Source organism: Athene noctua, chromosome 11 (genome assembly GCF_965140245.1).
Source record: "Athene noctua chromosome 11, bAthNoc1.hap1.1, whole genome shotgun sequence".
Taxonomy (NCBI): domain Eukaryota; kingdom Metazoa; phylum Chordata; class Aves; order Strigiformes; family Strigidae; genus Athene; species Athene noctua.
The window spans coordinates 1,324,426-1,351,859 of NC_134047.1; the positions used below are offsets into that span (position 1 = coordinate 1,324,426).

The window sequence follows — 27,434 nt, forward strand, 5'->3', positions numbered from 1 at the left end:
ACAGAATAGCACACTTACTTAATGGGGTACTAACATTCAGATCCGCAATTGCTGGGGAACCCTGGATGCAGCGAGGATTTGGAGTACCTGTCCTTGCAAGTTGGAAACCCTACGCAATGCGTCCATCCATAGGTGAGGCATCCAAAGTTGGTGCAGGCAGGTCCAGCCTCATGTATCTAAATGAGCAGGCCAAAATAACTGGCACTTTTCTTTGCACAGAAACATCTGATTTCATTCTCCTGTTGGGTTCCACCCCAAGCCTGGCCACCACTCAGGGGGGAAAACCAAGGGAGTTTCTAATAAGGTTAAACACTTGAGTTCTTAATTCTTAATATTGCTAAACAGAGAAAGTTGAATACACACGTTCTTACAGTATTTCATCCTTATTAATAACTACATTTCATCTAAACTACATCTTTCACTAGTGACTAGTAAGCCCATATATTTCATTAAGGAGTTGCAATCACTGTTAGCATTTTCTCTTAAAAGAGTTGGCAATTGCAGTGTGATTAAGGGCAGAGATAGTGTATTTTGTCCTGTTGCAGCAGCAAGCATTACCCGTACATTCTGCTTTGGTTGTTTTGGAATGTAGGGGATAGTCAGTCCACCTATGAGGATGGTGCTGGCAATGATGACAAGGCAGGTCGCACCCATCTCACTGGGATCCCCTGCGAGCTGCTGCTCAGCAATACAGTTCCTGTTTTGCACTTATGGTTAGCACGGTTTCTTTAGCAATGTTTATTCCGAATTCTTCGTCACTGTTTACCGCTCCCAAGATTTACTGCCAGGTAATTCAACAGGGTCACTAGCGCTGTTATGTTCCAAAGACAGGCCAGACATCTCCCCCTTTCTTTTCTACTGACAACATAGTCAGTATTGCTCTATCAATCAAGCATTGCACACATTGTAAAATACATGGTATACACATAATAATACATAAGAATATTCCTACAGCTATCAAAGTTGATTTTAAGATAGACTTAAGCCAGTCACTTATTCCCCATCCCCCTAAAAATGCATCAAGCCAGCTATCTTGAACCTGCAACTTGGAAACGTATTCCTTCAAAAGACGTATACTTGCTCTTCCTCCAACACGTCCCAAACTCACAATAAATGACCAGTTGAAAAGACCCCAAACTGTCGGCACAGGGGCACCCACAGCACCCACCGCTGGCTCCTGAGTGCCCACCAAAGGCTGCCTCTCACGCCTCAGGTGTGGTCGCACACACCCTGCTGGTAACCACCGGGGACCATGTCCTGTGCAGACACCAGCATCACCTCTTCCCCAGGTTATTAAAGGAAATGGTCTTTCCCAGTTACCTCTTTCCAGGTTTTTTGCTAACATTTGAGCCTTGCCCTGGACTTCTTGTTGATCTGGTATCTGTGAGGAGAAGTGGTGTAATATTGGTGGCACCTGTGAGACAGAGGGAATGTTTAAAAAGTTCATGACGACATATAATGTCTTATTTAGCCTCTCGTGAGGTGCAGATGGATACCCTCCATCTCCCCTTTTTGTTGCCATAACAGATGCTTTAGGTGCCAGGCGTATGCTCCACAATGGCCTGTCCGGCCGGTGAGTGGGGAATGCCGGTCAGAGGCTTGACTCCCCACTGTTGAAAGAAAGAAAAAAGAGAAATAGAAACATAAGCAGTTTCATTGTCTGTCTTAATTTGTCGTGGCACACCCAAGGAAGCAAATGCAGCTAAAAAGTGTCTTTGCACGTTGCATGCTTTTTCACCTGTATGGCAGGATGCAAACACTGCTCCAGAAGAGGCATCAAGAGACACAGGTACATATTTTAATGTTCCAAATGCAGCGAAGTGAGTGCCATCAGATTGCCATAATTCTGAGGAGGCGACTCCCCAAGGGTTGACACCACTTCCTTGTTGAAGAGAGGGAGTCCTGCTGGCATTCAGGGCAAGTGGCAATGATGTCTTTAGCCTGACACCTTGATAAAGAAAACTGGTTTTGTATTGCCCTGGTGTTTTGGGGGAAAAATGCATGTGAAAGCCGAGCTTGCTCGAAGACATCAGGTACCACCTGAGCCGCCAGAGTCAACGCATCTGCTCGTCGATTGCCTTCAGCCAAAGGTCCAGGCAGTGCAGTGTGCTCTCAAATATGTACAGTAAAATAAGAAGTCTTGCGATCAGTTAATAATTGTAAAAGGGTGTGCATTCATGAATATAACAGTGGATTATTAATGTCCTTCAAACATGAATTCTCTATACACTGTACAAGATTGGCAACATAAACAGAATCAGTCACAATGTTCATTGAGGTGTCCCAGTGTTGAAATACACGGACTGCTGCAGTTGGCTCAGCGATCTGTGGCGATCCCGGGGATCAGGTAATGTCTGATTGCCAAATCTGAGTATGTGGGGATTGCCATACCATGACTGACTTTCCCATTTTTCCAGATCCATCAGTAAACACAGTCAAGGCTTGCAACGGTACATCACTGCACTTTGGCATGGCATATAATAAAAAATTTTGCTGTAATAATTTATGTGACAGGCTGTGTACTAAAAGCTGTCCGGGGTAGTCACAGATCACTGTCTGGAATTCTAAAGACATTTGTATTAGCCACTGTAACATGTAGTAACTGGAACAATGATACACACAGGTTCCTGACCAGCAAGTAATAGTAGGCGCTCCCAACCTGTCATGATCAGTTTGGCAAACATTTCTGGATGAGTAGTGACAGTCTTGTACATTTGGTGTGACAAAAAAATCCATTCAGCAATAAAAAGAGGGTTACTAAGTGTTTCATCCCACTGAAACAGCAGAGCATAGGGCTGCCCTGGAGGGTTAAATAATACCAGTTGATATGGATGGCGGGGCACACATCGCGATGCTTGTCTGTCTGAGATGGCGTTAGCCACACGGTGGGGATCTTGTTTCGCTTTCTCTGTAAGTACTCTGGGTGATGCCAGTGAGGGATCTCCTCGCAAAATATCAAAGAAGCTATGCAGATCATCATTAGTTAGGCACAACAACAGCAGTATCCAATTTATGGCTCCCACCAGTTTCTGTAAATCATTTAAAGTCTTAACATCAGTTTTAAGTTTAACCTGTTGTGGGACAACGGTCTGTTCACAAATTCTTCAGCCCAGGTACTGCCTGGTGATGATATCTGTACCTTTTCAAGTTGCTATTTGCAACACCATTTGCGATACGGAGGCTTTGGTTAAAGCAAGAGCCTTTTCCATGATCTCCTGTGTTTCTGCTGCTATAAGGATGTCATCCATGTCATGATATATAACAGCCCAGGCACCTGCATTCTAACAGGGCTCAAAGCCTTTGCAACAAACCCCTGACACATCGTGGGACTATTTTTCATGTTGTGGTAAAACAACCCAGTGGTACAGTCTTGCAGGTTCACTGACATTAATACTAGGAACAGAGAAGGCAAATTTAGGTGTATCATCCAGATGCAAGGGAATGGTAAAAAACCAAACCAAACCAAAACAACCCAATCCTTCAGATCAATTATTAAAACATGCCAGTTTTGGGGAATCATTTTTGAGGAGGGCCTTTCTGACTGTAACGCACTCATATCCTCCATGGCATCATTAATGTGTTGGAGATCATGTAAAAGTCAGCATTTACCACTTTTCTTTAAAATAACAAACACAGGGGAGTTCCAAGGACTTGTGGTAGGTACGATGTGTCCTGCACTTAATTGTTCCTGAACTCAGTCATTAAGGTGGCATGACTCTGCCCTTGTGACAAGGGCCACCGAGCCACCCACATGGGTGATTCTGTTTCCCAGATTAGTTTCAGGGTGGGTTTAGGGGTGGGTTGTGCTGCAGTGGCCCTTAAGGTAAATCTGATCCAATTTGAGTTCCCCATCGAGCCATACAGTCACAATCCCATAATGCAATAGGGGTTTCCAATATAAATGGATGAATATTTGCTACCCAGTTTTCTGGGCCCCTTACATGAATGAAATCTTTGCTTTGAAACGTTACAGCATGACACCAACCCCGAAAAGAGCTTGAGTTACCGGAGCTAACAGCCAGTCTGCTCACAGATACTACAGTCACATCCGCACCAGTATCTAAAATGCCTGTCAGCTCAACAGATTCTTCTGCTTTAGTGAGGGCACATTTCACCAGAGGTCAACCTTGTGTCACTATCTGAGCCCAAAATATTTGAGAAGTACCTGTTGATCCAAAACCTGGGTCACCCCAGCTTCTTGGCATACTATTAGGGGGAGTCGCAGTAAGATAAACAAGCTGAGCAATTTTTGACCCTTTTGTTACTGAACATGGAGGTACAGGGGTCCAAGTCATGATTCTGATTTCCCCATTCATAATCAGCATCTATGACCCCTGGTAAAATTAACAACCCCTATAAGGTTGTAGATGATCGTCCCAGAATAATGCACTTTTTCCATTTCCCAGCAGTCCATATACTCCTGTTGGTATCAAGGATACTGTGGTATCTAATAATGTTACTGACTCGGAGGCTGCCAGGTCCATGCTGGCACTGCCTCGGGTGGCTGCACATAATTCCGACGCCTTTGGGGATTTGCCAGAGTGATTTGTGTCGTGGTGTGATTCCAGCCCACACTCCTTGATTGGTTCCCCGAAATTGGCCTCCCCTCTTTATCAAATTTGGGCTGACATTGATTCACAAATGTCTTACACTGCGGGCAGACATTAGGAGCTTCGATCTGCTTTTGCTGATTTGGACATTGTCTTTTGAGATGGCCTGTTTGTCCACACCCAAACCAGACCTGTTGTCCCATGTTAAGGGTAGCAAAGGCAGCTGCCATTGCCTCATATTTGTGATCAACAGTGCCAATTCTATTACATGTTTCTATCATTTGAATAAGATTCGGATTGTCCAGTGGTAACAACACTTTCTGACAGTCAGCGTTGGCATTAGAAACTGCCAATTTCAATAACAAAATTTCACGAGCCTCCTCATTAGGGATCTGTTTGTCCAAACTTTCTCTCAATCGATCAATAAACTGCATATATGGCTCCTTTGCGCCTTGCTTAATGTCGGTAAATGATTTCATAGGTTTGCCAGCTTCAGGTACCTGTAAAAATGCTCGATATGCCAGATCTCTTATATCATCCAATGCACGCTGCGGCATCTCCTGTGCGTGTCGGGCAGGATCATACCACTCCCCTTTACCCACCAAGGTATCGAAGGAAAGAACTGCTACAGGATCACCAGGCTGCAAGATTAGGTATTCTTGTTGTTTTTGTTCTACAAGCCTATGCCACGCTAACTCCCACAAAGTATATTGGGTTTCTGTCAATATTAACTGCATTAAGGCTTTACAGTCTCGAGGAGTCAGGGTGTAGCTCATCATGACCGAGTCTAGCATGTTAGTAGTGTAAGGAGATGTAATCCCGAAATTAATCGCTGCTTTTCTGAGTTCTTTAATAACAGAAAAATGCAGTCCTTCCCACCGTGGCTGACGTCCCGGCTTATAAATTAAAGGAGCAAAAATCTTTCTCGCCATGTCCATATCTCCTTGCGCCAAGGCTTCTTGCCTCCCTTTTACCCACGGATCATCCCCAAGTAAGGGAGGACACAGGCCAGATTCCCTTTTAGGATTTACAGGGTCAGGGTCTAAAGGATTATCAAAAGACCCAGTATATAAATCTTGCTGCAGGGGTTCAGAACATGTGTACTTGCCCTTTGTCTTAACAGCCTGGCCACGTTCCTTATCTTGTCTTTTTATTACCTCAAAAAGAATTCTCCCTGTCGGTAAGAGTTCTGCCGCAACCTGATTCCCTCGCATTGCACACTCCCACAATCTTACTTCTGCTTTATCCCATATCGGAACAGTGAATATAGTAACCGTGTCAACTCCCGGTACTTCCACTGCTACCCACTTTAGAGTTCTCTTCAAGGCATGTGAGTTAATGTGCACCTTATATTTAGCTAACAGTCCTTCCATCAGTGCAAGCACTGACTTTTCTTCCGAGGATATTGAACTATCCATCATTCCCCACAGCTCACCTTGCTCACCCTGCAGCGGTGAGTGATGCCGGCTCCTGCTCCTCACAGCAGCTCCTGAGTTCTGAGGTGTTTGGCACTGGAAGGATCCAAGCTGGTCACGCTTATCGCTGCCTCACACAGGGCAACATCTTTGGCAACTGAGGCACGGACTCTCCATGAAGTGCAGAAGGAAAGACCATTTATTATTACAATAGTACATATGCTCTTGCCAAAGCTCTTACTTCACAATCAGCAAGCCAGCAATTAGGCAGCTCTCAACCTTTTCTCCTGTCAGCACCAGGCCACTCTCACGCTGTGCAGACCAATCCCCTGCTTGCTCAGGCTCTGTTCACGCAGCGGGAACTCCTCACAGTTCAGGACTTTCCCACAGCTCAGTGTTGCAGCTGTCCCTTGTTTTTCCCTGACACCCTGGCACAACTTAACAGCTTCTTATCTTACTCCCAAGGCCTGTTTTCCATTAAATCCTTGCTGCTTCTCAGGGGCTGTGCAGTCCTGTTTTTCATGTGCTGTGCAAGCTGGTGGCCTTCACAGTCTGGGGGACTGCAAAGTTGTGTTTGCAGTGACCTGGGGCACCAGGGAACCACAGAGGTACCACAGGGGTCTTCCATACCTACAAGTGACAATGCCTGTATGGAGCCAGCTCATGCAGATGTCCACTCCAACACCTTCTGCATTTTTCTTTCCAGATCCAGAGCCCTAATGATGGACTTCCTGAGCACACCCTTTCCTGCCAGTCAGCTCACAGAGCACAGACTCAGCAATTCCTGCTGTCAGATCCAAGATGAGCTCCTCTCTGTGACAATCCCTGTGATGTACTGCCTTATCTTCATCACTGGGCTGCTCAGCAATGCTGTGACACAGCACAGGACCTCCATCACCGTGTTCATGAGGACCCTGACACACTCTGACCTGGTGCTCTCCCTCTGCCTGCCCTTCTGCATTGCCTTTCAAAGCAAGAGGGAGCCTCTGGTCTTCTGCAACATTGGCAGGGCCTTCTTTTACCATCACCCCAATGTGATGAATGTCAGCATCACATTTCTCAGCCTGATCAGACTCGACTGCTACCTGAAGATCAACCAGCCCCTGCAGAAATTTAGGGTTCACACTGTGTCCTTTAGCACTATGGCCTCTGGGGTGATTTGGTTGGTGCATACAGTGTTCATGCTGCCTTACTTTATTGATAGACAAAGAAAAGGGCCCTGTGACCATAAATGCTTCCACTTCAGGAGCAAAAGCACCACAGCAGCAGCTTTTAACATGGTCTCAGTAGTCACCTTCTTCATGCTGCTTTCTGCTGCTGCTCTTCCTCTACTCCTACAGCAAACTATTTGCCAAGCTCCACAGTCTCCTCAGTGAAAGCTCAGCAGCTGAACAAGAGGATCAGCACAAGCACCATCGCAAAGACTTTCATAGTCTTCTAGATAGATCATCGATCGTCTTCCTTGTATGCTGCATCCCTATCACGCTGTTTGCATTCCTTACATCCTTGCGCAAGTGGGAGACATTTCTAGTCTGTCCTGGAAGCAGGGTCTCCACCTCGCTAACACACCTGTGCTCTGCATCTCAGCCCCCAATAGCTGCTTTGACCCAGTCATTTTCTTCTTGTTCAGCAGCTTCTGCAGGGCTGTGCTCTGCATCATCCGGGGCAGGCTGAAGTGAGCTCTCCTAAGGAACCAGGGACCTGAGCCACAGCATGTCTGTGACAAGATATAGGCTTTCCAGTGGGGCCAAGGTTCCCAAGGTTCTCATCGAGGATTTGCTGTGGCTGCTGGTATTTACCAGACAAGACTTGCTGGGAAGATGGAGAAAGAAACTGGAACCACTTCATGTTTCTTCCACTGACATCACCAGGGCTAGAGCTTCCTTGGCAGGGTAAATGGAGAGGAAAGGATAACTGAGACCTCACGTTTTTCTGCACCAGCTCTGCTGACACAGCTGAAGAATATTTCCCGGGAAGAATGAAGGCTGGAAGTGTCAAAGGAAAAACAGCTTGGCCTTGTCTCTCCACCCAGCCTGGGGAAGGGCAGGTACAGAGCACAGGACTGAGACAGGCTCCTTCATTGGAAAGAAGAGGAGCAATGGGAGAAATGGGAAGAGGAATCTGCTGTGAATGGTTGCTAAGTGCCACACTGTCTCCATACTAGGGAAAGCAGGAAAAGGGAAAGGGAGATGATGAGTGCAGAAGCATTGGGAAAAGAAGTGGGAAACACCTGTCAGAGGATTACTTGGGGACTGGGTGAATATTTTTCTCCATGATGGAGCCCAGAAATGTGCACTCTGTGGCTCGGAGGACAAGCATGCCAGGAAACACTGCAAACCTGTAACCCCAAATCAGGACAATGATAGTTTTTACTCTCTTCTTGTTGCTGCAGTCTTTGTAACTTCAGGTCAGCTTCACTTTTCTGTGTATCCAGGCAGCTCTGGGCTTCTATTAGTAATTTTTCTTTGCTCATTTCACTGGCATGTTCACCCAGGATGAGCAGCTTTGCCTGGCCATTGCACAGAACTAATCTGGCACTTGGACCGAGCCAAAAACATCCAGCAAGGGGTCGAACAGCTAAAGGGAATGCACCACAGAAGTGCCTAATTTTCTGCCTTTCTTATTCTTTGGTGTCTGTTCTCTTCCAGCGAAAGAGAGCATTTCCCTGTTTGTATTTTTTCCATTTCATACGCCCATCTGTTTGCTTATGTTAGGACTGCAGACTTGGAGACACAGGCCGAGCCACTCACACATCAGGCAAACACAGCCTGGGCAATGAAGAGGAGGAAGGATCTTCCTTCAGACTGTGAACTATTCGACTAACTGCTTAGCTCAAACAGTTGAATACTTGGGAGAATAAAATGTATTGTTAGAGACAGAATCCTCTGATCTTTCCGGTTAAGGTCTGAGCATCCCCAAACCCCACTGGAGCTCTGTTGAAGGAACACCTTAAAAATCAGAGGGCAAGACTCACTGTGCTCTTTCAACTCTGCTATAAAAACATTGAAAGCAGGAGAGGGATATTTTTATCTTTAATGGGGGGGGGGGGGGGGGAAACACTGAAAGGCAAGCTCTTCCTGTCAAAAGATGCAAATAAAGGACACAAACCTGCTCATATTTTCTGATTAGTGTTAGCAAGAGTCAGAGCAGAAATGATATGTGGTTTGGAAACCTCAGCATCAAGACAGCAGATGATGGAAAGTCAAGTTTCCCCTCTCACAAAATGCAAGTCCCTCGGCATCTTGCTTGCTGTACAGTAACACGGAGGCCAGAAATCCTCCTGACCTGCAGGCACTGGAGGGCCGTGCAGGACACAGAATGCCAGGGCAGGTTTCCCTTTGGGGGAAACGCAAGGGAGGATGGTGTGGGCGAGAGGAAAGTGGAACTCAAGTGCAGGCGGGGGGGTGGCAGAGAGCGGACACAGCCGCGGGCGGTAGGAGAAGCCTGAAAGCGAGCTCCCGGTTCCTGCCGGCCTGGGAGGGAGCCGCGGAGCCACGCAGGCAGAGGCGCGGCCCGGCCCGCAGGGAGCGATGGGCGCTGCCGCAGCGGCCGGTACCGAGCAGCGCCGGCGCACACCCCGCCGCCCCGGGCCCGCCCCCGGCCCGCCCCCCGCAGAGCCCCCGCTGCGCCGCGCGGCGCCTGCCGGGGCGGGGCGGGGCCGGGCCTGCCCCGCGTAGCCACGCCCCCGCCCCGGCGGGCGCGGCCCCGCCCCGCCGCCCGCGTGACCCCGCTTCGGGCGCCCATTGGCCGGCGGCAGCGAGGCGGCGCGGCGCGCGCGTCAGTTCCGGCGGGCGCGCGCGATGCTGTCGGCGGCGGCGGCGGGCGGCTCCGGCCCCGGCGGGGCGGGCGGCTCCGGGCCGGGGCTCGGCGGGGACGGGGACTTCCTGTCGCGGTACCGGCTGGTGTCGGCCAAGCTGCGGCGGCGGTTCCTGCGGAAGCCGAACGTGGCGGAGGCGGCGGAGCAGTTCGCGGCGCTGGCGCGGGAGCTGCGCGCCCAGGAGAGCCTGCCCTACGCGGCCTGGTGCCAGCTGGCCGTGGCGCGCTGCGCCCAGAGCCTGTTCCACGGGCCCGCCGAGGCGGCCGCCCTGGCCGAGGCGGCGCGGCTCTTCCTGCGCCAGGAGCGGGACCTGCGGCAGCGCCTGGGGCTGCGCGGCGGCTTCGGCGAGCACGTGGCGGCGGCGCAGAGCTGCGGCGCCTTCGCCGCCCGCCTGCACCTGGAGCGGGGGCAGCCGGCGCTGGCGGCCGGGCTGTGCCTGGAGCTGGCGGCGGCGCTGCGCGACACGGGCCGGCCCGCCCGCGCCGCCGCGGCCCTGCAGCGGGCGGCCGAGCTGCTGGCGGCGGCGCGGCTGCCCCTGGAGGCGCTGCGCTGCCTGGCCGAGCGCGCCTCCTGCCTGCTGCTGGGCCGCGACTACGCCGGCGCGCTGGCGGCGCTGACGCGGGCGCAGGCGCTGGCCGGGGCCGGGCTGGGCGGCGGCGGGGCCGCGGCCGGCGGCGCCTTCCTGGACGTGCTGGCGCGCTGCGAGGTGTCGCGGGTGCTGCTGCTGCTGCTGCTGCAGCCGCCGCCCGCCAAGCTGCTGCCCGAGCACGCCCGGACGCTGGAGCAGTACTGCTGGGAGGCGGCGGAGGGCGGCGCGGGGCCGGGGCCCGGGGGCGGCGCCGGGACGGGCGGCGGGCTGCCGCCGGCGGCGAGCTACCTGCCGGCCGAGCTCTTCCTGCTGCTGCAGTCCGCCGTGCTGGCGTGCCAGGAGAAGGACGCGGAGGCGCTGAAGGCGCTGCAGGCCGAGCTCTGGCCGCTGCTGAGCGCCGAGCAGAACCACCTGCTGCACCTGGTGCTGCAGGAGATGCTCAGCCCCGCCGGGCAGGGCCTCTGAGCGCCGGCGGCACGGACGGGCCTTGCCGAGCTGCCGCGGGGCGCCCGGGCCCGGAGCCGCCTGGGCCCGGAGCCGCCTGCCAGCCTCCTGCCGCCTGCCAGCGCGGCCTCCCTTCCTTTCCTCCTTTATTGTCCGTGCGAGTTCTGTAGCGGAAGCGAGTAATAACCGACGGGCAAACGTGTGTGTTCACCTGCTCCTTTCTCCTGTGCCGCAGCGAGCTACCGGCTGTGCGGATTGGAAGCCGTCGCGCTCGAGAAAGCGCAGTCCCGCAGCAGAGGGGCCGACTCGGGGCAGAACCGGCCGCTCCTTACGGAACCGGCTGCGCTTTGCCGGCAGGAAGGCTGGCGGGGAGGGGCTCGCCCGGGGCGCGTCTGTGCGGAGGCTTCGCGCACCCGGGAGTCGCGGGTTGCCGGAGCTGCTCTCTGTAAAAAAACCCACCGCGTTACAGTGACGTGTATTTTTGCGTTCCCCTCCTGAAAACGAGAGGCGCCGCGTCCAGCGCGAGGCCGCGCGCTTGGCTCTCGTGGTGGACAGAAAGGCTGCAGCCGCGGCCGTGGCCGCTTGGGGGCCTGGCGGCGCTTTCTGTAGCACGGCCCGCCGAGTTGGTCTCTGCACCGCCCTGAATCCTCCCTCAGTTGATTCCACTGCCCTCCCCGCGGTCACCTCTGCTGTCACCACGGCTTCTGTTGGGCTGCGCCCTGTGGCTTCGCATGTTCTCCCTAGTCCCCTGGCAATGTGGGGGCGTCTGTGAAATGTTCCTCGCCCGCTCTCCTGTGTCACACGGGTGCAGCCATCACCCCTGGAGCCCCGGGGATTTGGGTGTGTGGGAAATGAAATGCCCACGTGAAGGGAAGACGTGGGTCGCTGTGCATCGTTATTTTCTAATATTTGTTTGGAATATAATTCATCTGGGGCAATGCTGCCCTGTTATCGAGACGGTTGTTCTGTCCGGAGGAGAGAATTAAAAAGAATGTGGAATTTACCCTGCAGCCAGGAGGAACTTGGCGTGCCTGGCCTCAGGGTGTTCCTGATGGGGATTAGAACAGTCGGAGAATTAGAGAGAATCTGGAATGGGGGGTTAGAAGCCCCATCAGTGCAGTCAGAGCTTGGGAGGAGGAGATGGGGTAAGTTGGCGCAGGGTTGGGGGCTTTGGAGAATGGCGGGGTGAGCCAGGCGCTGGCTGCCATGGCAGCGGGATGGGCAGGGTGGATGCCCCAGCCCTGCAGCAGCCAGCGATGGGCTCCTGAGTTCCCCCGGCCCGTCAGAGTGACGCAGTCTGTGCTCACATCTGTAAGAGATGGGCCCTGGGCGTAACCCAGCCCACGTACCTGCAGTGGTCATTGAGGAAGAACGGGCTGGCCGGGAAAGTTGCGGGGCTGTGAAACAGGGAACTGGAATTTGGGCTCCCGAGGGAAAAACCCATTTCACTGGGAAAAAATTTAATGGCTTTGGCTGGGTGGTTTCATGATGGAACACACGGAGGGATGACAGCAGTTGTTAAGCAGATGGAGAGAACGTGGGCAGCCCCCAGAATACATACGGCAGTAAAAAGGATTGTGAGTTCTTGTCCCACACGGTGGAAGTTTTCTGACGCCAAACCCAAGGGGAGGCTGGAGGACGACCGTGTTCCGCAGACTGCCAAGGGATGACGCTGACCTGCCTCCTGCGAGCGGAGTTCAGCACCTGCCGGGAATCACGGACCAAGGCTCAGGATGGGCAGGAGCTTTTCCCGCCAGGAAAGCTGCTGCTGCGGGAGTGGCCAGAGCACTTTTGTGGGAAATCGTTCCCGGATGGGGAGTTCCCGGAGCCATCGAATCTGACAGGGGTTCTCATTTTTCAGTGGGAATAACAAACAGCATCTACAAACCTCTGGGAATACAGCGACAACGAGATGTTGCACATGATCCACAGTTGTCAGGGCAGGTGGAAAAATGAATACAACTCTCGAAACCACAGTTGCTCAAACTCAGGTAGGTTTGAAATGGCCTGAGTTTTTAGGAGTAGTGCTGTGGGATATTAGAAACAACCCCTCGCCGGCCTCTGGGGTTGTCAGCAGCAGGAATAGCGTTTGGCAGGTACTTGGCTCTGTGCGGGGCCTTTGTTCCCGCTAGGACCAGCCTCTTCCATGGAGATGCACAAGTGACCGGGTTTGTAGTGGGGGTACAAAAACACGTACAAGAAAATGGGGCACAGGCCCAGTGGTTTCAACTTACCAGGATTTAGTGGGGCTCTTAGACACCAGGGGTTTTTTCTGTTTTTTTGCACAGTGGGAGAATTTGGGGGAAAGGCCCCTCCACAGTTTATCCTGTCAGATGCTACAGTGGTTCACATGCCCTGGAACAAAACAATGAAATGCCTGTCTGTCTCTGCAGCAAGAAATACTGTCTGTGTGAAAGCTGACCACATGGAGAACATACCCCCAAACACAAACAAGTAGCCCAGGTAAATAACTCAGTCATGTCTGTCCTGAGACTGGAACAGAGGGACAGTCATAGCTCTTGTTTGGGAGGACACTGTAATTTTATTTACGCTGTGCTTTCAAGCTCACTTGCACATTCTGTAAAGTTTCAGGCCTGACTCTGGCTGATGGATAAGTATTTTTTTAAAACTTGCATGTTAGTGTTGCGGCCCCTAAACTGCCCCAAAGAATGAAGTTGATCAAGTGACAACGAATTCCTGGCAATCTGTTAAAACCCTTAGAATCACAGATTGGAGTTATTAAAATGTCTTGTATTCCAAGGACTTGGAAAGAGCTTTCACTGAGTGCGCTGAACTCAGACAGAGAAACCAGCTGATACTGGTGGAAGGGCCGCCCATTTGGGGTGCACAATGTTAAGACCAGGGCAGTTGTCTTTGCTGTCTGACAAGTGCTGTTTCCCCTCCGCTCAGTCCTATGAGGGGGTTGTCCATCGCTCCCCGCTAGGCCCCTGCATTCTCTGCCCGACTGCTGTGGTGCTGCATGCACAGGGGGCTGGGCTGTGCCGGGGCTCCACACTGAGCATGAGGCTGGTGTGTGCTAGGCACGGCCGCTGCCTCGGGGGCGGTTGAGAGGAGAGTGTCGGGCATTACCACCCCCCCATGGCCACTGACACGCAGGCTGTCGGGCTGGAGCCTGCTGGGGTGCTGTGCCAGGAGGCAAGTCACGGGCCCCAGGAGCGCCCTGAGACTCACCACTGAGCAGAGGCGCCTGTGGGGTGGCGGGAGCTGGCCCTGCCTCCCTAGCAGAGGATTTGGCCACCTCGCAGCACGGTGGGGAGCTCCCCGGCTTAAGGAGGTTTCTCAGCTGTAAACACTGCGCAGGGCAGTGGAACCAGCTCACTGCATCCCCCCACGTGGGCGCCAAACGCCCAGGAAGCGCCCGGCTGTGAGCGGAAGGAGCTTTTCATCACACCCGGTGAGGGCCGAGCTGTGCAGCGCTGGCAGGGCCCAGGGCGGGCAGCGGGCGCTGCTGACTGAGCTGCAGCCCGCTGGCTGCCGGAGCCCGCTCACCTGCGTCAGAGGAAGGAAACTCCGCTTTCAGCTGCCTGTTCCCTCCACGCTTCCCGTCAGGCCCAGGGCAGGGCCATCGCTATGCTGCAAAGCACCATCCTGCAGGTCTGAGCAATGTGACGACGTGCCCACTTTAAACCAAGTGGCTTACTTTCCGGAGCAGAGCTGGCCGTGAGCAGAGTGTTTTTCTGAGCCTGTCTCCAGCTGTGTGGCTGACGTACTGCTTTCTGGGAGGCTGGTGGTGGGTTTGCTGTGCTGCTTGCAGGGGCGCAGCCCCTCCGCCCCACCATGGCTCTGTCCTGCGCGTTGAGGCTACCGCACTGGCACCTTCGCCCTTCAAGCACACTCCTGAGCAGCCTGCCCAGTCGGGACTTTAGCCTGCCAACAGAGAAGAAGACAGCAGCAAAGTGGAAGGAGAAGAAAAAGGCCAGGGAGGGCTGCAGCCTGCCAGGTTCCTCGTGGGAGGAGAGGTATGTCCTTTCCAAAGCACCAAGCACCTGAAGCGGTTAGAGCAGTGGGTTAGGGGTTTCACCTTCACCCAGCTCTCCCCTGTAGGAACAGAGGAGCCAGGGGCCAGCTGGCTTCCCTTGAGCTTCACCTGGGGATAGGAGTAATGGAGAATGCTAATGAAAAGTATCAGGAGCAGAGTGGTTGCCATACTGGCAAGCAAAAAGCAGTAGTCCTTTTCATTTGCAGTTCTGTGCCTGAAAGTAGTTGGCACTGAGTGCTTTGGAAGCAGCTCCAGAAATCCCAGTAAGTGATAACAGCAGCTTATCCAGCTGTGGGGTGAGGTTCTTCATGGGTTCAGTGAGTCGGTAGTTGATGGATATAATAGTTTGGATCATATCCACCTCACACCTTACTCTGTCTTTTCTTTTTAAAATCAGCTTTTATGTGTTTTGTTCTTGCTTGCCCTGTCTCAGATACAAGTAGTGGCAAGTTCCAAGGTTTATCTCTAAACTGCCACTGCATGAGTGACCGGGTTGGTGAGAGTGGGCAGCCTGTAATTCCCTGCCTGCTACACACAAACTGCATTTCACTGTGGTGGATTTAATTTGGTACAGCATTAGCAAAAAAAGATGTAGTACTGGCTGGAAGGGTGAGCAAGTAGATGACACAGGATGGATGCATCGAGCCATGAGAAAAGCATCTTGCTCTTTCAGGGGAAAACTTCAGGGTCTTGGGCTGTCCTCAGAGCTGCAAGGGATGGCCAAAGCCTCTGATTCCGTGGGAGAAAGCAATTAGAGTCCATCTAAAGCTACAACACGATCTTTTTTTTTTCTTCTCTACCTGTACTGTGGGGGTTTTTTCCCCCCTTTAACCCCAGTAACATCTTAATACTCATTCCCCTGGCTTTATCGGTTTGGAGTCAGGTCTCACCCAGGGCTTGGCAGGGCCTCTCTGGGTCCCTATGCAGGGGAAACAGTGTTCCTGGCCCTGTCCTCTAAAGGAGGTTCAGAGAGATACCTGGGTTGCCCAAGACACCCAGGCATTGCTGTTCAGTCTTCTGCCAGAGGCTCAGCCTGTCCTCTGGAGAGCTGGTCGTTGTGGTTCCTGGGTCCCTCTTCCAGCCACAAGTATTCTGCACCAGGAAGGTGCCATGAAAAGGGAGTTTGGATGTTCACAGCCAGCTCTGGTGCAGAGCCCGTACCAGGTCCTGCCCATGAAGCAGCCAGTGAGGATGTTACACTGTAAGTATCGGGGGGTGAGTAGCTCTGGGCATTACCGTGATGTTGTGCTTTCCAGGTTAGCTAATGTGGTGACTCCACTGTGGAGACTTCCCTATCCAGAGCAGCTGCAGGTAAGATGCAATTACATGGACTTTTCTCTGTCCTGTTGCCCCAGCTGTCCCTCCTATCCCCCTTGAGCAACAGCCCCTAGCATCTCAGTTGCTTAATGCTCTAAACTCTTCAGATCCCATTTACTGCCGCTTTCATTCTTCAGTTTTGTGGAGGACAGAACTGGGAGAGATTCCCTGTGGGTGGTGTGGTTGCTCTCCAACAGCACGGAGGATGGCCTTGCACAGCGATCCTGTTCAGTGGGGGACAGCTGGTTCACTGGGGCTTCAGGTTGGACCAAGTGCTCCAGGCCAGCACTTGGGGACGATGGACACAGGATTCCTCTCTATCCCTGTTGCTCCAAGCAGCTGCGGTGATGAGAAGGGCAGGGTTCCTCTGGGGCTGTATCCCACTTGCAGTATTCCCTCTTGTTGGCCTTCCGAGAGGTGGGTGATGACTGTCACGTGGTCCCGTGAGAGTGTTTCTGGCTTAGGGCTTCTTTTCAGGTGAAGTATCAAAACCAGAAGAAGATTTTGCAGACACTGGCATCTCATCTTGAGGAGCTGGGCATAGATGCGCAGAAACTTGGTGGCCTCTGCTGTCCTCTCCGGCCTGTAGTCCCTTCGGTGAGTACCCATGGGAACACCGTCTCCTCTGAGCCACTAACAGTCTCTTATGTGACTCCCAAAGAGTCTCATGGTGGCCATTACTTGCTGGCAGAGAATGTGCCTGTGGCAGTACTCACTAGCTCGGGGGGTCTCGCACACAAGCTCCATTTCTGCATTTTGCACATTCATGTACCTTCCCGTGTTGCCAACAGAACAACCATGCTGGGCTTTGGCTTTCCTCTATTTTTCCTTCTAATGCAAGGTTCTCCTTTTCTTTATTTGCTCCCTTAGCCTGTCGTTAGTGGATACCGAAACAAATCTACTTTCTCTGTGAACCAAGGACCAGATGGAAACCCCAAAACTGTGGGGTTGTATGTGGGAACCGGCAGAGGTCAGTGCAGGACAAGGAGCTGGGTAGAAAACTGCTGGTGTGGGCTGGGGTAAGGCTCTGCTCTAACAGTCTCCACCTGAGTTAGAAGCCTGAATTCTGGGGGATGCCAGCAGAAACACCAGCAAATCTGGGGCAGCAACTTTAAAATCTCAGTTCATTAATTTCTTGAGAAACACCAGCTTCTAATTTGCAAAATACAGCAGTAAGGACAACAGCTGTGGAAGCAGCCGCTCCAGGATTTACCTTTGTTAGTCTTTTATGCTGTTCCTGTGGTTTTGGTGTGCTCCAAGAGCCTGTGCTGCGAGGGTGAGCGTGGGGAGATGTGCACGTCCATAGGCAGTGGAGCAGTGCTGGAGCTCCAGCCTCTCCATGGAAGTTGGTGACAGTAATCACTGTCAAAGGGAGTTCTGGCGGGTCTTGCAGACCGCAGGCACGCAGAACATCCCAGGATTTAGTGGGCTCTTAGACACCAGGGTTTCTTCTCTTTTTTGCACAGAGGAAGAATTCAGGGGAAAGGTTTATCCTGTCAGATGCTACAGTGGTTTACATGCCCTGGAACAAAACAATGAAATACCTGTCTGTCTCTGCAGCAAGAAATATTGTCTGTGTGAAAGCTGACCACATGGAGAACATACCCCCAAAACACAAACAAGTAGCCCAGGTAAATAACTCAGTCATGTCTGTCCTGAGACTGGAACAGAGGGACAGTCATAGCTCTTGTTTGGGAGGACACTGTAATTTTATTTACGCTGTGCTTTCAAGCTCACTTGCACATTCTGTAAAGTTTCAGGCCTGACTCTGGCTGATGGATAAGTATTTTATTTTAAAACTTGCATGTTAATGTTGCAGCCCCTAAACTGTCCCAAAGAATGAAGTTGATCAAGTGACAACGAATTCCTGGCAATCTGTTAAAACCCTTAGAATCACAGATTGGAGTTATTAAAATGTCTTGTATTCCAAGGACTTGGAAAGAGCTTTCACTGAGTGCGCTGAACTCAGACAGAGAAACCAGCTGATACTGGTGGAAGGGCCGCCCATTTGGGGTGCACAGAGTTACGCTAAGACCAGGGCAGTTGTCTTGGCTGTCTGACAAGTGCCATTTCCCCTCCACTCAGTGCTATGAGGAGTTCATCCGTCACTCCCCGCTGGACCCCTGCATCCTCTTCCATGAAGGCGGACACTGGCGGGAGCTTGTGGTGCGCACCACCAGCTGCGGCCACACCATGGCTATCGTCACCTTCCACCCCCAAGAGCTGGGCCAAGTAAGTACATGGAGGACAGGGCCTCTGGCAAGAGGCTTATCAGGTATCTGGCTGACCTGAGCTTGCTGAGTGTATTGCTGGGGAGAGGTGTCTAATCAGATTACCCAAACAGCCAGGTTTTCCTTTCTTGTTCCTGACAGGAGGCACTGGCTACTCAGAAAGCATTGCTTAAGGAGTTCTTCACATGTGGACCTGGAGCAGTCTGTGCCTTGACTTCACTTTATTTCCAAGAGAGGTATGTCTTGACAGAGGGGAAAGAGTGCAAACAAAGCCATCTCCTTTTTCTCCCCGCTCTCTGATCAAATGCAAATTCTACCAGTTCAGGGAGTGCTTGAAGAGAATGACAGGTGTTGGGATGTCTCTTGCAGATGTGGTTTTAGTATGTTTTTTCCAGACCTGAAATACTTGAATAGAGTATGGCTCTACCTCATGGGAGTTATGAGCCTGGGAAACTCAAGACTAAAACCTACAGTGACTTTCCTAAGACAGTAAATCACATTAGCAGTAAAACTGGGGAGCAGAGCCTAGGACTGCTGCCCTCTGCAAAGTCATTTTGATCCATTCAATGAATTCTAGGCTGTGCAAGTTAGAGATCCCTTATAAAGTATCAAAATGCTTTGATCCTGTGGAAAGGCTCACATGAAATAAGAGTTGGTTGTGTGAGAACCATCCTCTCCTGCATATGGGCACCTCGGGAATGCAAATGAAAACCAGCTGCCTCTCTGCTACCTTCTATCTAACAGCTGCTCTTTGTGCACTCTGCCAGCACCATGACACGCTGCTCCCACGAGCAGTCCCCGTTCCAGCTCCTTCATGGGGAACCACACATCTTTGAAGAACTGCTCGGCCTGAAGTTCCGCATCTCTCCAGATGCCTTTTTCCAAGTAAACACAGGTGGAGCAGAAGTTCTGTACCAGGCAGTCAGGGAGCTGAGCCAGGCTGGTGGGGACACCATCCTCCTCGACATCTGCTGTGGAACGGGTGAGCAGTGGCCATGCAAGCCTGTCTCCCAGGACCGGTGCTTTGTGTGCCAAAAATGATCTCCACTATCTAAAGGCTTGTTTCTTCAGCATGGATGTATGGGGTATTTTTGTTTCCTTCATTTCCAGGCACAATTGGTCTATCTCTGGCTCACCAAGTCTCCAAGATTATTGGTATTGAGGTGGTGGAGAAGGCAATAGAGGATGCCAACTGGAATGCAGCATTCAATGGTGAGTTTAAACTTGCTGTGGCAGAAAGTTTCAAACTAACTGCTGCAAAATTGGAAGCAGAAGTGAGCGGAGGGATCCTAACAAGTTATCTCTGCACAGCAAAGGGTGGTACTTCATGTTATACCTAACATCTGGTGAGGCTGACTCTGCTTAGTTCATGTGGTTGCTTTTTGCTTCACAGGAATTTCAAACTGTGAGTTTCACAGTGGAAAGGCAGAGGTCGTGCTACCACAGCTCCTGTCGTCGTGGGAGGATGCCCGACCCCTCGTTGTTGTGGTGAACCCATCGCGGGCTGGGCTCCGTGAGAGGATATGCTATTTATTTTCATGTTGAAAACAGAATTTTGAACAAGTTCTGTGAGATGTGTTACACTGGGTCCAAACCCTCTGCTCAGTGTCCAGTTTCTAACCTTGTTGCTGACAGCAGCTAAAATCCCATAGAGTCTGCTGTTTTCAGTGCCTTTATCATGTTTTCTCTTCAAAGCAGACAGCTCTAGTCTTTTTTCCATCTTTCATGTGCTCACAGAATTATGTAGGAGAGAAGGAGCCTCTGGAGATCTGTGGTGAAATCTCCCAGCTAAAGCAAGGCCATCTTTAGAGTTGTATAAGGTTGCTCAGGGCTATAAAGCCCAGTTGAGGTTTGATTATGTCCAAGGGTGGATACCCTCTCCTGAAAATGTTTTCCCTCATCTAATGAATTAGAATTTCCCCTTGCTGTAGTGCATCTGTTGCCTCCCATCCTCCTCTCATGCTCCTCTGAGAAGATTTTGGCTCCACGTTCTCCATAATCCCCCACGAGCCCCCTGAAGATAGCAGAGGGATCCTGGATCACCTTCTCTTCCCCAGGCTGAATGACCCCAGCCCTCACATTCTCCTCATGCTTGCTGTGCCCCAGCCCTGTAACCATCTTAGTTGGCTCTGCTGGACTCTCCAGTGTGTACTGGGAAGTCCCAAACTGGTCCTGGTGCCCAAATGCAGTCTCACAAATGCCTGTAGAAGGTTTCACGTGCCTTTGCTTAAGTAAGTAACAACGTTTCTCTCCCTGGCCTGCTAAGAGCTCGCATCTGAGACAGGACATGGCAAAATGTGGATATTCTTCTTTCCCTGTATTTTTGATGGTTCAGTGCAGTCCTGTGATGTTTGCTGTGGGGTCATTCCTCCTGGAGAGCTCACCGTGGTGGAGGGTTGCTGGGAAAGCAGGGTGTCTGTTTTTGCAGATTACAGGGTTGTGCGAGCTATCCGGAACTGCAAGTCCATCCGAAGGCTGCTCTACATCTCCTGCAAGCCAGAGGGTGAAGCCATGAGGAACTTTCTTGAGTGAGCACTCTCCTCTCTTCCTTTCCACTGACCTTAGTGACAGATCTATTTTGTCCAGACAGGGACATAAATATCTGACCTTGGCTTACACAGCTTTTTGCTGCCATTGAATTCCTCGGGGTGAGTTCTGCAGGTGTGATCCAGTGCATGGTCAGAAGTGGTTTCTGCTTCTGCGTTACTTTGGGTTTAACCTGCATTCACTGGTTTAAGGTAGTGGGTATTTCTGGGCGTTTATGTTGCAGCATAAGGAATAGAAAACAATGCAAACATGTTATAATGGCATTGTGCATCCTTCCCCAGCAGAACAGCACATCTGGATGTGGGATATGGACTACACCGTGTCCACTCCAGGAAGGCTGCCCCTGGCCAATGAAGTGAAGCCACAGGGATTAGTCACCTACTTAGGGTTAATCCTATAGCTAAATCTTTATCTGGGGCAGGCCCGTTTGCAGGTGATAAACCTGTCTGCAGGTAACCAAAGAAGGTAGTGCAAAATTGAGGATTATTTCTTAAGGATATTAAGTGTCTTTCAGCTGGGATGGCTTGTGAGAAAGGGACCTTTAAACCTGTCTCTGACTCCAGCTTGTCCATGAGGTTTTCCGAGCTTGTCTGGGACTCGGTATTGCGGTTCCAGACCTCAGCCAGTGTCAGCTGCAGGCTCTGAGGGATGTTAGCCAAACACATGATACTTCCTCTGTGCTAATTGTGCCGCCAACAGTGGTGGGAAAGCCTCCACTACTGGTCTAAAGGATGCTCTCTTTGCTTTCCACAGGCTGTGCTGCCCACCTGACCCAGGGAAGAAGCTGTCAGGAGAGCCATTTGTCCCCACGTTGGCTGTACCTTTTGACATGTTTCCTCATACTGTTCATTGTGAGCTGGTGCTTCTGTTCACCCGCTGACAAGGGGGCAGGCATGCCAGCTCTGAGGGCTTAGGGAGTAACTTTCTACTGTCCTGAAGATGAGTTGATGTAGTTAGGATTTTAACTTATTTTCTTGAAAGTTGTATAAAAATAAAGAATTCTACTTTGCTCTTACTTTGGGTTGTGCTGTTCTCTAAGGAAACACTCAGATTTCTGGGGTGAAAATGTTCTCTATAGCATTTCATCACTCTCCTGCACACCTCTTCGTGGGCTTCTGGCTGGGCAGCCTGGAAAATATCCTCCCCCTGGTACTGTGGGTTTTCACCATCAACATGTGAATATGAAGTACAGAAATCCACTGTATTTTCTAATACCATGCCATTAGTTCTCTGCTTGCTTCAAGGATACTGCAGGTGTTTTTCAAGTTGATATTGCACTTGCTATGAAGAAACTGTAGGAACTAGAACTCATACTTTTGGGGTCAGGAAAATATTTCCTGTATAAACTTCCAAACCCAATATTGAATTGCTGTCAGTCACATAGATAAGTTGGAGACAATGAGAAAGATTTTTCTATAAAACGAAATGAAAATAGAACAGATTTCATTGTCTCTCACAACTGCCGCCTCCTTCTCTGCTAATCCTTAATACCTAAACATGAAGTGCCCTGTGAAAGTGTCAGCAGCGACAAGTTATTTCCTCATCACATTGCTCAGCAATAGCCCATTCAAAAATTTGGTGTGTTTTGTATCTATCCGGCCACGCTCACCACGTGACGAGCTGTGAACCTCAAACTTATATGAAGTTCTCTCCAGCTCTTCAAAAGATGGAGCTGCCACAACCTGGAGGTAGGTCTGAGTGAGCAGAGTTCCCTTGTGTTTTGTGAACTCCACATTGTTACGAGGGCTCTTTTTATTTTTTTAATTTTTACTTTTATGTTGTATTGAAGTTACCTTTTGGTTTATCCTGGTCATCTAGGCCAAACCAGCCGCAGAACACATTTCTACACTCAGGCTGTTAAACTTGACTCTGTCCTCCGAAAGAGGAGTTCTCTGTCTGATTTGGGTGAGTCAAAATGGGCAAACTCGCAAGGAAACAGGGAGAGCTGTCTGTGCTTTTCAAAACTTTAACTCTAGTCCTAAGGAACTCTGAGCTTGGAATAACAACAACCACCAGTTCTCAAGCCATGGGGAGTTAAAATACATGAGTTTAGGACTCGAGACTTACTACACCAGAAAGGGAGGTAATGGGGAGATTCCCAACAGGCATAGGAAGTGTCACTCTTGTACTATCCCACAAGTGTAAGATTTTTTCACACTGTTACAGCCTCTTGTTTTCAGTTTATAGTGAAGGATGCAGCTTTCCAGCAGTTTTTTGTATAATTTTATCTTGGCTTCTCACTGCAATATACATTGATATTGCAATAATAATGGATTTCTGCCTAGCCTGGATATGCTTTTGCCAAAAGGAAATTTGTTGCAAATTAGAGGGGGAGAGATAATGACTTTAAATCAGAAAGTAATAGAGGACTAAGAAACCTTTCCACTAGTCTCTGGAGTGCTGAACATCCAGGACAGGTTTTGTCTGCAGTGGGGGAGGGTGGCCCAGTGGCCTCACCATCCCTTTTAGGCAGCAGGTTCTGGGAGAGCCACAGGGGCAAGATGTCTTTTTTGCTTTTCTGGGCCAAATACATTAAGCAATATGTTGTTTGCTGTGTTTTAGTGTCTAAGCATCTCAAACTGAAAGCTGCCTATGTACAAAAGCCCTCTGACCGGGAGGGAAGGTCCCTCCAGAGCGGGTTCCCTGCCGACATGTCCTCGCTTTCCCACTGAGGAGCAGCTGGGTTTGGCTGCCAGCCCGCATCCCTGCAACTGCCTCGGTTTGGGCTCTCTGCGGGTAATTTATGGACCGTGCAGGGCCCCAGCGGACGCCTGGGAGGTTGGGGGGGGGGGGGTGTGGGGGAACGCTGGCTGCCCGCCTGGGGGCATTAGGACCCGGAGCTGCTGAGCGGAGGAGGCTGAACCCCTCCCGCTGTCGTCCTCGCTGCCTCGGCAGCTTCAGTCCTCAGCTCCTTCAATGGTGACTGGCTACCTCCCGCCCGGGCTGGCAGCCGCAGGGAGGAGGCCTCGCTAGGACCCTTCCCGGCGGCTCCATGGCATCGCCCAGGACTATCACCATCGTCGCCCTCTCGGTGGCCCTGGGGCTCTTCTTCGTCTTTATGGGGACCATCAAGCTGACCCCTCGGCTCAGCAGAGATGCCTACAACGAGATGGTGAGTACGGCAGCACGCAGGGAGATGCGTTAGGGCTCCCTCCCCTCAACCTTGCGGCAGAATAAGCGTTCGCAGCGGGGTACAGAGAGGTGACAGCTCTGGAGCGATGGCGGGGAGAGGGGAGAAGGGAAGAAGCTTCTCTGTCTCCTTATTTGATGGACACGGAGAGAAACAAACAATACGCAGTGCCGTGGATATCCTGGCAGCCCTCGCCTGGGCTCGCTCTGAGCCTGGCCATGGAGAAACCTCTTGTGGGTAAGGACGGGGAGGCGAGGCGAGGAGGATAGGGGAGCACAGCACCCCAGTGCCTGCAAAGGATGGGGACGCAAGGGTCTCTGAAAAGAACCTATATCAGGTAGGTACAGCTGGGCTGGGGGTAGGAAGAGCAGATGCCTGCTTTGGCAGCCAAATGATCATCCTCAAAATTCTGTGCTTTAAAGCAAAGATAATGACACTGACTGTCCCCACCTCACCGGACTTGTGCAGGGATTAATTAAGGACTGTGAAATGCTTTGATATTCGTAGCTGGCTGAAGAAGATACTGTACTGTCACCTTATTATTCTCTTCATCCTGGGAAATGAACCTCTCCTCCTCTTGCCTAATGGGAAAGGGGTGTCGGGAAGAAGTCACTGTGTGCATTTCTCAGCTGGTGAGCCAGTTTGTACTCCTCTCTGCCCAGGGCCAACCCTGCTGCAGAGCTTTGCTGCCTGCGAGCTGCAGGCAGACAAGGGACTGGCTGCTAGGTTTTGCTTCCCTGTCTATGTTTGTTTATTCTCCTGCCACCTGCTTCCCCCCCCCTTATATTTATTTCAGTGTCTGAAAAGCCTTGGTATAATTTTTGTGCCTCTAAAAAATAGTGCTGGAAGTTTCCAGCACATTCTATTCTCTTCCTTTGCTCCACCTGCCCAGCTGCTTTTTCTTAGCTCTCAAATAACATCTGAATCGCAGTGCCTCGTCTGCAGCCCAGGATGGGGATCTCGCAGAGAAGAATCAGCAAGAAGTAACTCAGGAGCAAGAGACTGTGATAAAATGCCCAGAAAACAAAGCTCTTAAGCTTCTGATACATAAGGGACAGAAAAAAAGCACTGAGACTCTAGAAGCATTGCAAAATCCTTGCTTTGTAAAATATTTCACTTCTCTGTCCCCTTTCTGCTTTACCAAGAGTCAGGCCTACAGGTAGGAATGATCTCCATTTTTACAAAAAGACGGCAGAGGTACTCAGATATTATACAGCTCCATCGTTCTTAATAACCCAGATTATAACATGTTCAGGGCTCATTACACTCGCATGCTTTTGCTGTGCTGCATACCAGGGTGGTCTGTCACGTAATGGAGACAGTGAAAACCAGATCTTGCCAATCAGTAAGCATGGCTTCTTGCCCGAAGCAAATGGAGAATCTCTGTTATCTACCTACAGCACAAAACCTACAGTTTTTCATTCTGCAAAAAACAGACACACTAGTTTGTCTATTAAAATACTTAAAATACCAGAGTACTCTAGGACATGCTGATAGAACATTTCTTTAAAAAGCTGTATTTTTCACAACTGTTTAAAAACCTCAGAGCATTTTATTCACTGAAGGTTTAAAATGCATCTTTACAATGCATACCTTTAAATGTGTCATGAAATCTTCAATTATTTAGTAGCAAAAATGACAGCACTGTATATTTTTTAACCAGATGTGAAGTGTCAGCTCTTCTTGGAAGGAAGCAGCAAAATTTACAGAAAAGTGGGGAAGTTCTCTGTGCCTGTAGTGCAGGTTTCCAAAATCACATGGAAGGAAATCTACAGTCTGATCAGTGCCTGTGAGAACTGAACAACTCTGTACCCGAAATTCAGCTTCCATTTCCCTCTCCCTGATTAGAAAGCAGAGAACACAGTGGCAAGAATGTCTGCAGGGATACTATACTCAAGTGTAAATGGAAATAATTTCAGTCCTCTGATAACTAGGAGCTTTATTAAAATATAAAAATAAAGGAATTCCTTGATTGAAAAAGAAAAAAAACCACAAAACCGATAAGCCTAATGTTCAAATGCAAGAACCTGAACATGTGTAAGGACAGAGGTGGTTTCTTCCCTGAAACAATGAGGCAGCTGTATAAGAAGACTGAGTCTTGCAACTTAACACTGCTTCTAAAATCCAGAATAAACCAGGGAGCAAAGGATATCAAATGTCAGCTTGCTTTCATCTGAGGAAAGAAAGTATCATAAAGGTATGTAAGCACAGGACTTGGGTTGGTGAATCTCAGCTTTCATGTATAGTCTCATGCTCATATCGTACTGCCCATAAACACTGGGATATTGTTAAGTTGCTTTGAGGTAGAAAGAGACTTTGGTTTTTACTTGCTGTGCTCTGGCTTTGCAGGGACTAGGTGTGTTATTTAATTGTAAAGGATGAGCTACTCTTAGCAGTAGGTACTTTTTTTTAACAACATAGTTCTGTGTTGCTTATTCTAGCAATTGTAACTTCAGGTCTCAGAAGGTACACCTGGCCTGGCCCTAGCTCCAAAGATGGGTGCTAGCTTGCACAACTGTCTTCCAGTGAGGAGACAACAGCTTATAAAGGGGGAATTGCAGGTTGATGGTGTTAATATCCCCCCAACAAAAGCTTTAGGGATACAGATTTGGATATTGTGGCAGAGGGGTCTGCGATGATTGAAGTGATCTTTAGGTCATATTGCACATCAGCCTATTTCAATGGAAGTCACCTTTGCCTTTACTTTCTCACATTATGGTGTTCTACACTATTACTGCTTGATTTCAGAAACGAGCATACAAAAGCTACGTGCGGGCCCTCCCCATGCTAAAGAAGATAGGAGTCAGCTCCATCCTTCTCCGCAAGAGCATTGGTGCCCTAGAAGTGGCGTGTGGCATTGTCATGACACTGGTGCCTGGTCGCCCCAAAGATGTGGCCAACTTTCTCCTCCTCCTCCTTGTGCTGGCTGTGCTCTTTTTCCACCAGCTAGTGGGGGATCCACTCAAGCGTTACGCCCATGCCCTAGTCTTTGGGATCCTGCTTACCTGTCGTCTGCTGATTGCCCGCCAGCCTGAGGAGCAACTGCCAGAAAAGAGGATCCTGTCAGTGAACGGGGATGAGCAGCCACTCATCCATGAAGCATCTCCTGAGAAAGGCAAAATGAAGGTATCCTAGTTGAGTGCATGTGAGAAATACGGACCCTCAAGGCAGCTCTCCAAAATCACCCAGAAAATTTCTTTTTTATTTACCTATTTATATTTTTTGTCTGTCTAAATAAAGTTGCACTTGAGGTCTGAGAGGCACATGGTATGTCTACACTGTAGTCTTGCTTTTGCTGCTGCCCTGTAATGTAGAAAAATACAAGCTAGCTTTCACCAGGACAGCTTGGAGGCAGCTAGCAGCCTGGCTGGAGTAGTGCTGGCCTCAGCAGGAG

At 50.5% G+C, this 27,434-nt stretch overlaps 3 protein-coding genes and 1 pseudogene across 5 annotated transcripts; all 4 read left to right on the plus strand.

Annotated features, from left to right (window-relative positions):
- The first annotated feature begins 6,687 nt into the window (after nt 1-6,687).
- On the plus strand, nt 6,688-7,698 carry LOC141964755 (putative G-protein coupled receptor 34; annotated as a pseudogene).
- A 2,057-nt stretch (nt 7,699-9,755) lies between these two features.
- Nucleotides 9,756-10,836, plus strand: LOC141964426 (40-kDa huntingtin-associated protein-like). Of its 2 annotated transcripts, XM_074914779.1 has the most exons (2): nt 9,756-10,607; nt 10,656-10,836. In XM_074914779.1, exons 1-2 carry the CDS (start codon nt 9,766-9,768, stop codon nt 10,834-10,836), a joined length of 1,023 nt encoding a protein of 340 aa, XP_074770880.1. In that variant the 5' UTR covers nt 9,756-9,765. The 2 variants fall into 2 exon arrangements, with proteins under 2 accessions (XP_074770880.1, XP_074770879.1); XM_074914778.1 differs by having other exon boundaries at nt 9,756-10,836.
- Nucleotides 10,837-14,243: 3,407 nt separating this feature from the next.
- TRMT2B (tRNA methyltransferase 2B) lies at nt 14,244-21,925 on the plus strand. 2 transcript variants are annotated; one of them, XM_074914777.1, is made up of 12 exons: nt 14,244-14,795; nt 16,072-16,126; nt 16,610-16,729; nt 17,003-17,106; nt 17,697-17,763; nt 18,218-18,364; nt 18,505-18,599; nt 19,131-19,345; nt 19,474-19,575; nt 19,757-19,876; nt 20,792-20,891; nt 21,664-21,925. In XM_074914777.1, the coding sequence occupies exons 1-12, from the start codon at nt 14,614-14,616 to the stop codon at nt 21,788-21,790; spliced, it is 1,434 nt and encodes a 477-aa protein (XP_074770878.1). In that variant the 5' UTR covers nt 14,244-14,613; the 3' UTR covers nt 21,791-21,925. The 2 variants fall into 2 exon arrangements, with proteins under 2 accessions (XP_074770878.1, XP_074770877.1); XM_074914776.1 differs by having other exon boundaries at nt 14,245-14,795; nt 17,003-17,102; nt 17,693-17,763.
- Nucleotides 21,926-23,742: 1,817 nt separating this feature from the next.
- Nucleotides 23,743-27,303, plus strand: TMEM35A (transmembrane protein 35A). Its single transcript, XM_074915431.1, has 2 exons — nt 23,743-24,022; nt 26,789-27,303. The coding sequence occupies exons 1-2, from the start codon at nt 23,903-23,905 to the stop codon at nt 27,173-27,175; spliced, it is 507 nt and encodes a 168-aa protein (XP_074771532.1). The 5' UTR covers nt 23,743-23,902; the 3' UTR covers nt 27,176-27,303.
- Nucleotides 27,304-27,434: the final 131 nt, after the last annotated feature.

Excerpts from the sequence above, each read along its gene's own strand:
- TRMT2B (XM_074914777.1), top strand. The coding sequence starts at position 14,614 with ATGGCTCTGTCCTGCGCGTTGAGGCTACCGCACTGGCACCTTCGCCCT. Across the intron at positions 18,600-19,130 it reads TCACTTTATTTCCAAGAGAG|CACCATGACACGCTGCTCCC; the intron begins GTATGTCTTGAC and ends GCACTCTGCCAG. Across the intron at positions 19,576-19,756 it reads CTGGAATGCAGCATTCAATG|GAATTTCAAACTGTGAGTTT; the intron begins GTGAGTTTAAAC and ends TTTGCTTCACAG.
- LOC141964426 (XM_074914778.1), top strand. The coding sequence starts at position 9,766 with ATGCTGTCGGCGGCGGCGGCGGGCGGCTCCGGCCCCGGCGGGGCGGGC.
- TMEM35A (XM_074915431.1), top strand. The coding sequence starts at position 23,903 with ATGGCATCGCCCAGGACTATCACCATCGTCGCCCTCTCGGTGGCCCTG. Across the intron at positions 24,023-26,788 it reads GAGATGCCTACAACGAGATG|AAACGAGCATACAAAAGCTA; the intron begins GTGAGTACGGCA and ends GCTTGATTTCAG.